At 39.0% G+C, this 15,496-nt stretch overlaps 2 protein-coding genes across 3 annotated transcripts in view; one reads left to right on the plus strand and one right to left on the minus strand.

Annotated features, from left to right (window-relative positions):
* mllt3 (MLLT3 super elongation complex subunit) overlaps window positions 1-5,985 on the minus strand; it is a 63,370-nt gene extending 57,385 nt beyond the window's left edge. The window contains exon 1 of the mRNA XM_053681276.1: window positions 5,874-5,985. The gene's annotated coding sequence lies outside the window, so the exon portion shown is untranslated. The remainder of the gene's footprint in view (window positions 1-5,873) is intronic.
* Window positions 4,388-15,496, plus strand: part of focad (focadhesin) — a 66,691-nt gene continuing 55,582 nt past the window's right edge. For both annotated transcript variants that reach the window (XM_017472195.3, XM_017472196.3), the window contains exons 1-4: window positions 4,388-4,489; window positions 11,974-12,058; window positions 12,943-13,017; window positions 15,210-15,364. In XM_017472195.3, the coding sequence (XP_017327684.1) occupies window positions 11,999-12,058; window positions 12,943-13,017; window positions 15,210-15,364 (290 nt within the window). In that variant the 5' untranslated portion in view covers window positions 4,388-4,489; window positions 11,974-11,998. The remainder of the gene's footprint in view (window positions 4,490-11,973; window positions 12,059-12,942; window positions 13,018-15,209; window positions 15,365-15,496) is intronic.

A 15,496-nucleotide genomic window follows, 5' to 3' on the forward strand; every position in this document is an offset into this window, starting at 1 on the left:
ATTTCGACGTGTTTTTTTTTGTTGGTCTCTCCAAAACTTGTGCTAATATAACAGGTTAAATGTGCAGAAAGTAAGCGTTTAGACATAATAACATAATAAGCTCCTTAAAGAGAACATGACACGCACGTCGTCTGAACCGAATGGACTTCTGTGTTGCTATATTTTGCTACAAGTGCGCTTATTATAATTCACAATGCTTCATCAGGAACTTAAGAAGACATATTGAAACTGTCCTTTGAATCAAATGCTGTCCTACTCCTTAAATCAGTGGTTCTCAAAGCAGGGTCCATGAAGCAAAGAGCATCCCTGATCTTTTATTTTGTGACAGTGGTGGAAATCACAAACCAATATTATATTTATTAACCTATTTCTATGGTCACTGGAATATTTTTTTTATATATATTTTTAAAAGTTGAACCTGAACCTAATGTAATGCTAGTTTTTGAAAGGTGTAGGAATAAAAAGTTGTCTAGAATATGATTTTTCATTCCTCATTCATTCGGCTTCAGTGAACTATCTTTTTCTTCAGGGTTGCAGCAAACCTGTCTGTCCCAGGAATACCCTGAAATGAGCACCAGCCCATTGCAGGGCACCATGCGGGCGGGGAGACACACACACACACACACACACACACACACACACACACACACACACACACACACACACACACACACACACACACACAATTTAGAGTCAGTATTCCACCTAATGCCTTTTTTTGGGATGTGGTAGGAGACTGGAGGGAACCCACATGGACACAAGGAGAACACACAGATACTCCACACAGACTAAGGATTGAGCCTGGACCCACAAAGCTGTGTAGTGGCAATCCTACACATTGTGCCACCAGATCATCCTAACTATTCTTGTACACAATTAAATACTAATACTAATATTTCATCCATCCATTTTCCATACTGCTTATCCTGCACAGGGTCATGAGGAGCCTGGAGCCTATCCCACGGAACTCTGGGCACAAGGCAGGGGACACACTGGATGGGGTGCCAGCCCATCACAGGGTACAATCACGCACACATTCACACACACAGTACAGACAATTTGGAAATGCCAATCGGCCTACAATTCATGTCTTTGGACTGGGGGAGGAAACTGGGGTACCTGGAAGAAACCCCCAAATCAAACTCCACACACACAGGGCGGAGACATGAATCGAACCCCCAAACCTGGAGTTGTGAGGCAAACGTGTTAACCACTAAGCAGGCCATGCCCCATACTAATATTTCAATAGTTGGATTATGTTCATAAATAAATCCTAAATGAATACTCACTACTCAAGGTGTCCTAAGCTCACTTTTCATTATTTAAGACATGAGCGCACTGTATATTCTCCACTTTTTTGTTTGTTTGTTTCTTTGTACATGGTTACAAAATGATAACACTCATCAAATAGAGTAATAAATAGAATATAAGTGTTGTTTTGGGGAAGTTATTGTTGACAACATATGTCTGGAGTGTAAGGTTCTCACAGTGAACTATTGAACTTTCTAAAAACATTACATTATTGTTATTAACTTACCTACTTAACAGAAGGCTTGAATCCAGTATGGAAATGATTAATGAAAGTTAAATTTGGAAAATACCCTCCTCTGTTAAGGTGAATGCTGACATTGGTGTTACTTCCTCTTCAGATGTTGATAAGCCATATGGCTAACCATGTGACTGGCAGTTAACCAGTGATGTGCAATGTCCACTCTAAGCAGAATTTGGAAAGCAAAGCTTATTTCATTAGCAATGTTTTGGACAGACTACCAGTTTGGAATAAGCAAATGAAAGGTGGTGCACATAGTTTACAGATCACTGGGAATTTCATATTTCACATTATTTTTGCTTTTGCCCGTAAGTCACTTTGGATGGATGTGATTGCATGTAAGCACCTAGTTGGACATCATTTGCTAATTTCAAGCTTTCAAGAATATTGGTCTGTCAGTCACTGCTTTAAACCCTGCTGAGACCAGATGGTATAACAATCCACACAGCTGAGCTACACGACAATGAACAGGTTTCTTTCTGTGCAATTACTGTATGGGGTATCAGCTATCACATTCGCTATGTCTTCTTTTTTAAATAGTTGTCGGCTCCATGTATTCAAAATTTCAGAGGCACTGTACATTTCATCACATAGCCATTTCAGCAGTCAAGCTGATTAGCACTGAACTTTCACTTTTAATTTGGATTAAAACTAGAAAATACTGTCAGATTTTTTTCTGTAACTACCAAAACACTTTACTGGAAAAAAGCACATGTAAACATGGCCTATCAGTGTATTTTTGCATTAATACCCTAACTTTCATCATTCATGTTAGTGTTACATTTAGTAAATCAGCTCTCATATTCACTGATGTATGCCAGATGTATGCACCAGATGTTTTCCTTTTTTCTTTTTCAATTCAGCCCATGAATGAAAAAAATTGCTGCAAAATCAGCAGCTCACTAAAGTCAGTAAGAAGTGCAAGCATCAGCTAGGTCAGAGAAACCATCACAGAGAAATCGACTGGAGCATGTTTTAAATGATGTTAGTGATTTCTTGCTAGCAAACCAAGTGCACACAAATACATGATGAGGTTGGACACACTATTCATTTGTTAAACTGGTTCTGATTCTGCTTTAGAGAGATGGAAACCTTGATTTATCTCACCAATTTGACATAAAATTAAGTGGGATAATGTATTATGAATCACTGCCCTATATGCACCAGAGCTCCCACACCTGATTGTTTTATATCATACATGTCAACCAACAAATAGGTTTATTTAATTTAAAGTGATTTCTTTGCACACCGCCAAGCACCTTTTACCACACACACACAAAATCTATGACAAACGTATCATATAAATATTATATTCCTTATTAATTTACTACACTAGATAAAGCAACATCCATTTATGCTGTATAAAAACTATTCATTGATGCTAACTGTAAGCCATAGACAGAAAGGGGTGTGGTTACATGGATGGTACAGCTTCCATTTAAATAAACCTTGCCACCCTGACATTGACTCAATTCTCTATGAGGTCTGTTACGTCTATGTAAATTTATGCATGCATAATAAATCATACCTAAGTTGTGTTGGTTTGAATCAGTGGCTTTGCAGCCAGGAATGCCTTTAACTGTAAAACTAATTCCACAGACCCCTTTAAAAATAATATCTAACCAAATATCAGTGCATTGATTAAATGTGTACAATAACAATTAGTCTAATAATCATAATAAAAATAAAAATAATAATAATAATTATTATTATTATTATTATTATATTCATTTAATATATATTTCCATTATTATTATTGTTATTATTGTCATTATTATTAATACTACTACTACTACTAATAATAATAATAATAATAATACTGTTAGTAGGAGTAGTAGTAGTTGTAGTAGGAGTAGTAGGAGAATAAATGGGTGTAGTAGTAGTAGTATTAGTAGTAGGAGTGGTAGAAGTAGATGTAGTAGGCATAGGAGTAGTAACAGTAGTAGGAGCACTTGGAGTAGTAGGAGTAATAGTAGTAGCAGTAGTAATAGGAGTAGTAGAAGCACGAGTAGTAATAGGATTAGGAGCAGCAGTAGGAGGAGTGGTAGGAGTAGTAGCAGTAGTAGTAGTTGTTGTAGTTGTAGTAGGAGGAGTAGTAGTAGGAGTAGAAAGAGAAATAATAGGAGTAGTAGGAGTAAGAGTAGTAGGAGTAGTAGAAGGATGAGGAGGAGGAGCAGCAGTAGGAGTAGTAAGAGTAGTAATTGGAGTAGTAGGAGTAGTAGGAATAGTAGGAGTAGTAATTGGAGTATTAGGAGTAGTAGGGGTAATAATTGGAGTAGTAGGAGTAATAATTGGAGTGGTAGGAGTAATAATTGGAGTGGTAGGAGTAATAATTGGAGTAGTAGGAGTAGTAATTTGAGTATTAGGAGTAGTAGGAGTAATTGGAGTAGTAGGAGTAGTAATTGGAGTAGTAGGAGTAGTAATTGGAGTAGTAGGAGTAATAATTGGAGTAATAGGAGTAATAGTAGTAGGAGTAGTAGGAGTAATAGTAGGAGTAGTAATTGGAGTATTAGGAGTAGTAATTTGAGTATTAGGAGTAGTAGGAGTAATAATTGGAGTAGTAGGAGTAATAGTAGGAGTAGTAGGAGTAATAGTAGGAGTAGTAACTGGAGTAGTAGGACTACTACCACATAATACATTTGGCACCTTTACACTTTGTTGCATATTTGCACAACATCTAAGTGCATCTAAAGTGCAACTTTTTTTTGCTTAGAGATAAACGGACTCATTTTCACAAAATATTATTATTTTGCTTATTTATTTGCATGGTGCTTCTTTACATTATTTTAATTTTCTTTTATTGTTTTTACGTTATCTGCAAACGTTTTTCAATCGCTTTTTGGCTGTACGTTTGATCCTTCTCGCTCACCGTACAACCATGTGGCTATGACGCGTTGCTCTGAGTTGGAGAACTCCGAAGGCTAGAAGCAGACAGTTCCGGTAAGTTGATTCAACTTTCACTAATTTAGTATTCACTCATATGTGAGGCATCTACGTCTCTTTTTACAGCAAGTGCTTCACTCTTAGTGCAGCAGTCTGCAAAAAATTGTGCAAAGCGAGTGCTCCAGAGCTAGTAAATTTAGCACTGACATCCTTTGCCAACCAATCAAATCTGTTAAAAGTAATCCATGTAACTCGTAGAGAACATCAGATTAAACAGATGAACTTCGGAGACGCGACTATATCTTCTTGTGTTAGATGGTTGCTATTAAGCACACCTTAACACAATATGATTAAGCGTTTTCCCTCTCACTGAAGATACAGAGAAGCTACATAGGCTGGGTCTGATTCCTCTTAACCCTGTAGAAAACAGCTCCACGTGCGTGTTCAGTCGGTATCTGCAGCACAGACAATGTAGTATTATAGTGTGCACACAGGCAATGCCGAGCAAGCACTCCACATTGTACAGGGAAAAGTAACAGCAGGCTGGAAAGTTCTGGAATATTTTCCTCTTATGTGCTGTGCTGAGGACTGCTTTGTTTTCTAAGACCTGCTTCCCTACATCTTTTGCTGTGGTGGCTAATTTCACACTCATTCACACATTCTACTAAAGAGATGACACTTTAGCAGAGTCATTGCAATCTGCTGTACTGTACAGTGTGTTTGTTATTTACAGGGTTGCCAGATCTGCAACAAAACAATCCCTCTCTACACACTATACATTGTGTTCAACATTCAACCTAATGACAAGTGTATTGAACCATTTTAGACTAACGTAGAAGTTTTTGATCAAACTTGCAGTCTGACGTACTTTATATTGGTATAAATAAACTATAGTTTTGAGAATGATTAGACGAATTCACTAACATAGAGTGTAATCCATTCATACACTAATATACAGTGCAGGGAAAAGTAGCAGCATGTTTTAATATGCAGTAATTAATAAAAAAAAAGAAAAGAAAGAACTTAACCCTGCTGATTTAAACAATATATAAAGAAATTAACCAAATTTGTGGAAAACTGCAGACACTGCTTAACTGACACCTGAACATTTGCTATCATTTTTTTCTGGCCTGATGTTCTCCCTTGACCAGCTTTATAAACCCACCATACGGACCTCTGTTGTCTGGATATTTGCGTAAATGTGAGATACACAGATCAGCTGTAAATGTAAATGTTTCCTAAAAAATATATCAATATCATTGAATATTATCTTAATATCCTAAGGGAAGCATTCATATTCATTCTACTTTATGCCATCTTTATGCTGCACTGTTTAAAAAAAAAATAAAAAATTTTATGAAAGCTGACCCACAGACTGTTTGAGATTTGTCATATTCCCATCACACATTCACATTCCTACAAGGTTGTGCTGAACACCTACCTGTTCTCCTGCGATAAAAGGCACGCGTATTTCCCTGGTTGCTGTCTGAAATGCTGTCACATTAGAGACGATGCAGCTTGTGGAGCGCAGAGCCACTGTGCTGGTGTGTCACTTATCACTTGTTAAAGGGTGAGGCAAAGAATGCACGGCCTCCGTCGTCACTCCCATGTGCTCTGTGTTTGAATATCTGTCTTAATCTGCTGCTTCCAGAAGCCTGTGTCAATCAGACAACTGTTTTAAACCTCGTGACTCTGACAGAACGTGAAGCATCAGCAGTCAGCAACCGTTGCTTTGTCCACCCGAGACTAGTGACTCAGGTTGTTCTGCTGATAAGACATGCCCTTACTGTGTGCACCTGTCAGCTGTTTTAACTGCAAGCTTTAGGGTGGTTTTCCTAGACATGTACGCATTGTTTTAGTGTTGTTAAAGCTAAACCAAAACTACACAACAGCCTAGGTATTGATATTCCTTGAGCTTTGCTGGACTGTAAAAGTATCTGAAGTGTTTGTTGTCTCTAAAGCCGTGGCACTTTTGACCAGCGAGTGCTTCTTGTAAGTAGAAATGTCTGATTGAGATGAACATGATCACATACTGTCACTATATTTACTGAATCAATCACCATCTCTAAGATAATTGACCTGTTACAGTTACTACATCCCCTAACTGGGATTATACCACAGCACTGGTGAATTCTCAAGCCTGATTATTCCGAAAGTGTTCGTTAAATTTCTATAACAGCAGCTCTGACATGTTTTGCCAGCTCAAATTGAACCCTTTCTAGCTGCAGAATGGTGTATACAGTGCATCCGGAAAGTATTCACAGCGCTTCACTTTTCCCACATTTTATGTTACAGCCTTATTCCTAAATTGATTAAATTCATTTTTTTCCTCAAAATTCTACAAACAATACCCCGTAATGACAACGTGAAAGAAGTTTGTTTGAAATCTTTGCAAATTTATTAAAAATAAAAAAGCACATGTACATAAGTATTCACAGCCTTTGCCATGACACTCAAAATTGAGCTCAGGTGCATCCTGTTTCCACTGATCATCCTTGAGATGTTTCTACAACTTGATTGGAGTCCACCTGTGGTACATTCAGTTGATTGGACATGATTTGGAAAGGCACACAGCTGTCTATATAAGGTCCCACAGTTAACAATGCATGTCAGAGCACAAACCAAGCCATGAAGTCGAAGGAATTGTCTGTAGACCTCCGAGACAGGATTGTATCGAGGCACAGATCTGGGGAAGGGTACAGAAACATTTCTGCAGCATTGATGGTCCCAATGAGCACAGTGCCCTCCATCATCCGTAAATGGAAGAAGTCTGGAACCAGCAGGACTCTACCTAGAACCGGCCAAACTGAGCGATCAGGGGAGAAGGACCTTAGTCAGGGAGGTGACCAAAAACCCGAGGGTCACTCTGACAGAGCTCCAGCGTGTCTCTGTGGAGAGAGGAGAACCTTCCAGAAGAACAACCATCTCTGCAGAACTCCAGTGGCTCCAATTGAATGGTACAGTGGCCAGACGGAATCCACTCCTCACTAAAAGGCACATGACAGCCTGCCTGGAGTTTGCCAAAAGGCACCTGAAGGACTCTCAGACCGAAGATGAACTATTTGGCCTGAATGACAAGCGTTATGCCTGGAGGAAACCAGGCACCAGTCATCACCTGGCCAATAGCATCCCTACAGTGAAGCATGGTGGTGGAAACCACCAAAGGTGGAACCGTTTACATGGACAACAATAATCCAATATTAACCCAATTAAGACAATACTCTGATTAAGGAACTACCACGTAAACAGCGATTTCTGATTATCTTAATCCGGCTAAAGTCATACTCGAAGTAAACACAAATCGATTAAGACGTGGAGTATTCCTGTTTTAGTCACTTTATTGACGTCTATTACAGACATGTACACACCTTAATCACACTATTAACGTCGTGTGGGAGTTTTCACCGCATTTTGCGACAGAACACACACACACACACACGGCAGTGCTCAACCTTTTAATGGCAAACAAGAGAGCTTGGCTGCGTCCGAAACTGCGGACTTACCTACTATATAGTGGGTGAAATACACGCGTTTTAGCTACTATACAGAAGGTAAGTACATGGTTTCAGATGCAGCCCACGGCTTCAAGTCGGCTATTAGCACGTACAGCATGACAAATAATTAACTGCACTCTAAGCTTTCATAAAATTAAAATAAAAACACACAAAACCGTATATGGTACTATAATGAAGACGAACTGTATGTTGATGCGTGAAATTCTGGAGGGAACGTCGGACAGTGTGGCGTGGGGACGTAATGACGTGTGCCATTAATCGATCTCTGTTCTATCACATGTAAAACCTGAACAAGTAAAGGAGTATTCTAAAAGCAACTCATGTAAACACCATAATCAGAATACTGTCTTATTCAGAATAAGGTCAGTAATTAGATTACTGCTGTCCAAGTAAATGTAGTCCATGATTAAGTTTATAATTTATTATCGGACTTTTAACTGTCTATAGTTACTTTTCATGTTAAGGAACATTCACATAACAGTCCATACAGGATTTTTTTTGATTGTTGCAGCCAAAACTGCTTGATTTTGCTGTGCCTTTTAAAAAAATTTGTGATGTAATTTGTGGAGGTTTTTTTCAGTGTTTTTTTTGTGTCTTTTGCAGTGATTGTTGGTAAATGAGACCTTTTAGCTGTACTCATGTTCGATGCACATGAGTCGAAGAGGGCTTTGGCTGAATGTGCATTGTGATGACGTATCATGATGTATCTTGGCACAAATCTGCTGAAAATCTGCAGTGTTTTTGAAAAATTGCAAGCTCCTCCGAACATTACTGGTTTCGCTTGATTTTGCATTAATTTCTGCGATCGCACTATCCTCCAGGGACTGAAACAAGTTTCTCTTATCGCTTATGTTGTAGCAGCAATAAACCCTCATCTCCTCCACGTCTTTTGTCTCTCTCTTAATTTATCTTAATTTATTTGAAGTGGTTAATGGTGAGGTGATCACTAGGGATGCACCGAAATGAAAATTCTTGGCCGAAGCTGAAACTGAATATAATGAAAAACTTGGCCGAAAAACACATTTTTTTTCGCCTTTTTTCCATTTATTTTGCCATTTTTTTCATTGCATAAATTAAGTAGTCAAAATGTGTTTTTTACTATTTTGTCTAGCTTTTCAAAGAAAAAAAATCAATTACAAAAACTACAATTTCAAATTATATTTTTTAATACTCAACATTTTTTTTTCATTCCATCAGGCATAGGCTACCAACAAGGCACAATATAACTTTAAATAAATAAATGAGTAAAATAAAAATAATTTTATGTGGTCATCTTTGAGCCCCCCTTGAATAGCCGATGTTAGGCCTATAACTGACTGCTGAAGGAATGTAGCCTACAACAAAAAAAATGCATTAAAAAGTGCATTGACAAGAGTGGGGAAAAAATGGTTATATTCGGTTATATACGGTGGATTTTATTGGGGATGTATACCGCTCGCGTCCCTGTACACCTCAGAGTATTATAGTAGATATAGTATAGTTAGATATGTTGTTAATGTTATGTTCTTTGATAGATTTAGTTAGTTTAAACTATAGATTAGTTCATTTAGTCCCCGCTGGTTTCCGCTCCCAGTCCATAGTACTAGATCATGTTTCTTGTTTTGTGTTTTGACCGTGTTTTCTGTGGCCGTGACTTTGATTCCTAGTTTTCCTCTGCTTATGCCTGTTTGCCGTTCGCCGGTCCCTTTGCCTGTCTTGACTAAGTTTTTTGGATTACGATTTGGATTTGTCTGCCTGCCCTTAAATAAATACGTCTTTACCTGCTTCCGTACTCTACTCCCTTACGTCTCACGATGTGACCGAATACTCTGGAACAGAAACAAAACAAACGCACGTCCACGCACGTTTACTGTCCACAGTAAACATCCGAAGAGCACGTAGCTTGTGCATGTAGGTAGCTCATCGAGGTCGTGACATTCGCACATCTCACTCTGGGTGCTAGGCTATTTTGTCGCGTCATCAAACACGTCATTGTTCGGTCAAATTTATTCGGCCTTTTCACTTACTCGGTCGAATAATTTCGGTTGCAGAACATTCGGTGCATCCCTAGACTGATCACCATTAGTCATTAGGTTCCACAGTTGTGTTTGTATATAAATAAGCATCTCAGGTGATCTGAGCACAAGTGCCACATATTTTCACGTGTCTTCAGTGTCCACTTGTGATCGTATTTTGTCAGTAGAAGGGCTGCCAAAGGAAACCCAGGGTCACTTCAAAATTGGACCCAAAATACTAGCCAATACTAAACCCAAGCCAAATGATTATGTGTAGAGGCCGGATGTTATTTCCTAATTAAATTGTTGGTTGCTGAAATCAGTCGCTAAAAGCTTTACTCATACTGTCATATGGTTGTGCGGAATATCAGCGAATCACATTTCAAGTGCTTTTAACATGCACAAAAACGAAAAAGCAAGGGATACAGTCGGCTCACGTTTTGTGAAGGATTTGCTCATCTGAAAATTTTTGTGCTTTCGACAATCACACAAATGAAACGAGGGATTTATTTGCATGCTTTCTGATATTTTGTGCTTTTGACGGCTTCACTGTAGCAATCTGTCCATACAACAGTGTTACATTTCCTTTAACAGTAGCGACTTCTGTTGATCTGCACTTGTAACTGTTAGTGATTTGCTCAACTGTTGGAAAAAGACTTTTTTAACTTTAGTCTGAATAACCACTTAGTATAAAACACGTACCTTATTTACAAATTCATGGAATTCAAAACCACCTGAAGGCTCATTGAGCTCTCCCTAGACCACCTGAATATTTATAGAAAAACATCCTCAGCTCACTCCTCCTGAGGCCCTGTTTACACAGTGCGTTTTTTAAATGAAAACGATCCTCGTCCACACTGGTGTTTCTGCTGTGTTTCGGAAACGATCTCCATGACCATTCACACACACTGAGCATGCGCATACAAGTGTAAACATGATGATGGTTGCTAGTCACTGGCAGGCACAGCAAACCGGTGTTCTATGTACGGTTTATGCCACTCGATATGAGATTTGTTACCGATTTCTAACAACTTTCAACTTTAGTTCAACAACTAGCAACTTTCATAGCTCGCCTCTTGCGCATGTAGGCAGCTGCAGTTTTATAAAATACAGAATGTAACTGCACAATGGCTGCTAGGAATGACAACAAAGCCAGCAAAGCTTGTGGTTCAGTCTCTGTGTTGTTGTGTATACGATCAAGGTAGCATAATGGTCATATGGTAAGGGCTTGATGAATCAGGGAAGGATACGCAATGATCCAGAAGACCCAATCAGGGAGCGAATGTGGGCGGAGCCATGCCTGCATTTTCAAAGGTCTTCGTTTTGGTCTGTTTTCAGACTAAAACGGGGTCTTCGGCGTTTCCAAAAGTTTCCGTTTTCGAGGGCCGGAAACGCCGGAGTAGTGTAGACGACAGGTGTAACCGTAGCACAAGTTATGTGTTTTAAAGCGAAAATGCACTAGTGTCAAACTCTTCCCCTTTCCCATCGCCCTGCTCACCAGCAGCTAAACACAATCATGATACTCTACACACAGAAACCCAACAGTGTCCTGACTAATCTTACAACAGACTTGTTTACTCATGTTTATCTGGGTGTGTTCTCTTTTACCATGCACGTAACTACCTTTTATTTTGCAGTATCTCCAATCCATTCAATCGCCGTGTACATTTACAGCTAATGTTCAGCTTTCACATTAGAACAGGATTTGACTGAAATGCACTTGTTCACATTCGTTATGAAATTCGTGATGCACAGGGCTGCGACAATCACAATGAATGGTGTGAGTTTTCCTTTCGGATTACATTTTTATAGTCTAATGTATATGGGATGTTTGGAGTTTATCTTCTGAAGTTTGTTTAACACTCGTGTTTTTCCCTCCGCTTACACACACAAGACACTTGGCAGTTGTTTCAGGTTTGTTGGTGCAGAATTCATTCTGCAGCACTTGTATAAATGTCAACTGATGTGAAAGGGTCTTCTATATAAACAAATGGAAATGTGTTCATACACTTGGACATTCTCTTCTCGACAGTGCGGACCGGCTACAATGATTCGAGATGACGAGTGAAACTTTAAAGAAGAGATTTGAGTTTCCCAGCTCCTTCATTCAGTCCCAGGTAAAAAAAAAAAAAGGTGCTAGGAACTCGTTTATAAACACTGAAAAAGTTCTCAATCAGTGTCATTGTATCTGGTTTTTATTCTTTAATCGCATAACTCTTAAGAGTTAAACCGACTTAAGGTACAATCACACATACAGTGATTTTTATCAATGCCAGTGACCAGTTGCTGTACTGTGAAGTTGCCAGTAGACGTTCCTACTACTGGTTGCCATAGTAACATTTATCAGTGGGCACAATTAGCATTCCACTTTTGAGAACAAATCAGCTTTGTTGCCTCTAAAATGAAACATACTGGAGGGAGAGCGTTTGTATATAAAATTTACCAGTGTATATATGCATCATATTCTACAACATGAAGGAGAAGCAGTGTGTGCTCTTTGCCATTGTGGACATCTGTGTGCAGGGAAAGAGCAAGTGCTGGACTGTCTGGGTCCACTAAACAATTCTGACTCGCTGCCCAAATGGTGGAACTCTCCCACTGGTAGTCGCTGCAACAAGTCGCTCCAAATTTGCATAAAGTTGAACTTTTCTCAACTTTTCTGCAACATTTAATTCATTGAATTTTTTAAAAAGTGTGATTATTAAATCTAGAAATTGCTGTGGAATAAGAGGAATAAACACTTTGAGGTGTTCTGTTCTCGCAAAGTAATCACATTATGAACCACTACATATGTCATCGTTTATGAACAGTAACATTGAAACAGCAGATAGAATATTAAAGCATGTTTTGGGAATTTAACTGTTGGTCAAAATACACTTTCTTGTTCTTTCAACATCATATATCACTTTAATTTTTATTTATTTATTAACAATTATTAATACTAAGTGAATTTTTATTGTACAGAGTGAGGAGATTTTTGTGTGTGTGTGTGTGTGTGTAGGCTGTAAGGAGTCTGGTTACTGCTGTACTGAAGGAGAAGGGCCAAAAGGACAAGATCTCTGAGTCCAATACACAGGTGAATTCTACACTAACAACAATAATGATACACTTTCAGGTTTTCTTGACTTTATAAAATGTTTTTTAATGATTAAATCATCGAGTGTCCAGGCTGGTCTGCGGAAATTTCCAGTCATTGTAACGGTTTTGGTGATTAGAAGTTAGAGGAGATTGGATAAGTGAACCTGTGTGGGTCGATTGCTCGCTAACTTGCTAATGTTAGCTGATGTCAACGATCAACAGTTTTGATTATTTAGGACAATTTTGAAAGTCTTGTGACTTCTGCTAAATAAATCACAGAGAACAATACGATTGTAAATTGTGAGTCAGATACAGAAATCACACTCATGTATACCTATAATAAATACATACTAGTTTACTAGCAGTTAATTAGCCAGATAGCTAAGTTAGCTGATGTTAGTGGTGAACAAAAACTTATGGTATGGTTATGATAGTCATGTGTGGGGAAAAAATAAGTTCACAAAAATAAGTAGGAAATGGTTGAATTTTTTTTGCCATATTTGGAAAAGCAAACATTTGATCATCTTTGAAACAGTGCCTATTAATAAATTTGATATACTGGTACAAAACCACAAGGAAAATTAGCTTTTTCGATAATTTATTCAACAGAAATATCAATAGATGTGATATTCATCTGTGGATAAAGTAAGTACACCCTTGGCCTCAGAAGCTAGTATTGCCCCCTTTAGCAGAAATAACTTCTTGAAGGCGTTTTGCATAATTATCCACCAGTCTCTGATATCGGCTTTCTGGAATTTTTGACCCCTCTTCCATGCAATAATCTTTCAGTTGCATTCCACAGGCCATTCCATACACCTCAAAAAAAAATAAAAAATCTTTTTTGAGCCATTCCTTGGTGGATTTGCTAGTGTGCTTTGGGTCATTATCCTGTTGAAAGGTGAGATGACAGATGGCCTCACATTATCTTCAAGCACCCTTTGATATGATGTAGAATTCATAGTTGAATCAATGAATGCAAGCTGTCCAGGCCCTAAGGCAGTGAAGCGACCCCAAACCATAACATTTCCACCACCGTGTTTCACAGTTGGTATGAGGTGCTTCTCTGAAAAGCTGTCTTTGGTCACCGCCAAACATATCTGCTGTTACTGTGGCCAAACAACTCTATCTTTGATTCATCTGTTCAGAGCACATTATGCCCAAAGGCCTGGTCTTTGTCTATATGCTCACTGGCAAACTGTAGTCTTGCAAAGGCTTTTTCCTGGCACGCCTCCCATACAGGTCAAATTTGTGCAATCTCTTTCTGATTGTAGAAGCGTACACATTAACACCAACAGTAGCAAGACTTACTAGCAGATCCTGTGATGAAATTTTGGGGTTTGTGGAAACTTCTTTTTGTATCAGACGGTCTGCTCTTATGCTGAATTTGCTGGGACGGCCAGTCCTGGACAAACTGGCAGTCGTTTGAAATTCGCATCACTTGTAGATTATTTTCCTTACAGTGGAATGATGTATTTCAAATAATTTGGAGATCTTTTAAAATCCCTTGCCAGACTCACAGGCATCCACAACCTTTTATCTGAAAGCCGTATAGAACTCTTTGGATCTTGGCATTTTTCCTGGCGCATCCAGATATTTAAATATTCAAATATTTGCAGTATTTTAAACCTGTTTTGGGTTATTTTAACTGTCAATTTTACTGTTCAGTTCATTTTTGTAATTATGAAAGAACATGTTGTTGTAAACTTTTGTTGTTTTAAATATTATGTTTTTAAGCTCTTTTAGCTTAGTGATTACCAAGTTTGCCTCGCACTTTCGGGGTTGGGGGTTTCGTATCCCGCCTCCGCCCTGTGTGCGTAGAGTTTGCATGTTCTCCCTGTGCTTTGGAGGTTTCCTCTGGGTACCTCGGTTTCCACCCCCAGTCCAAAGGCATGCACTGTAGGCTGATTAGCATTGCCAAATTGTCTGTAGTGTGTGAATGTGTGGTTTGGCATCCTGTCCAGGGTGTCCCTCACCCTGTTCCCTGAGTTCCCATGGATAGGCTCAAGGCTCCCTTGACCCTGTGTCGGGTGAGCAGTATGGAAAATGGATGGATGGACAATTATTTAAAAGTGATAGAACAATAAGTATGATATTAAAATGACTGGCAGTATAAATTGAAGCAGTAATCATTAGAGCTGTTGTCTTGACATTTAAGGCAAATGTTATGTGTGGTTGTGTTTGTCATGGCAGAGCCCGGCTCTGGTGGCTCTGTGGGAGCAGTGCAGCAGTGAGAGTTTGGTTGTGCGCTCGGCTTGCTGTGATGCCTTGGTGCTGCTGGTGGAGCAGGGCCATGCTGACCTGCACTACGTCCTCAACAGCATCCTCAACCTCCTGCCCTCAGCACGGTATGCCACCTCATCATGCCCACCAGTGTGAACATGACTCCTTAAGAATGTTTAGTACTGACCAATCGTTCAAAAAGTGTGACCGTTTTATTTCAGGGTTGCCAAATGTTCTGTTTTGGAGGTTCAGATTTT

The sequence above is a fragment of the Ictalurus punctatus genome, chromosome 7, assembly GCF_001660625.3.
Source record: "Ictalurus punctatus breed USDA103 chromosome 7, Coco_2.0, whole genome shotgun sequence".
NCBI classification, from domain to species: domain Eukaryota; kingdom Metazoa; phylum Chordata; class Actinopteri; order Siluriformes; family Ictaluridae; genus Ictalurus; species Ictalurus punctatus.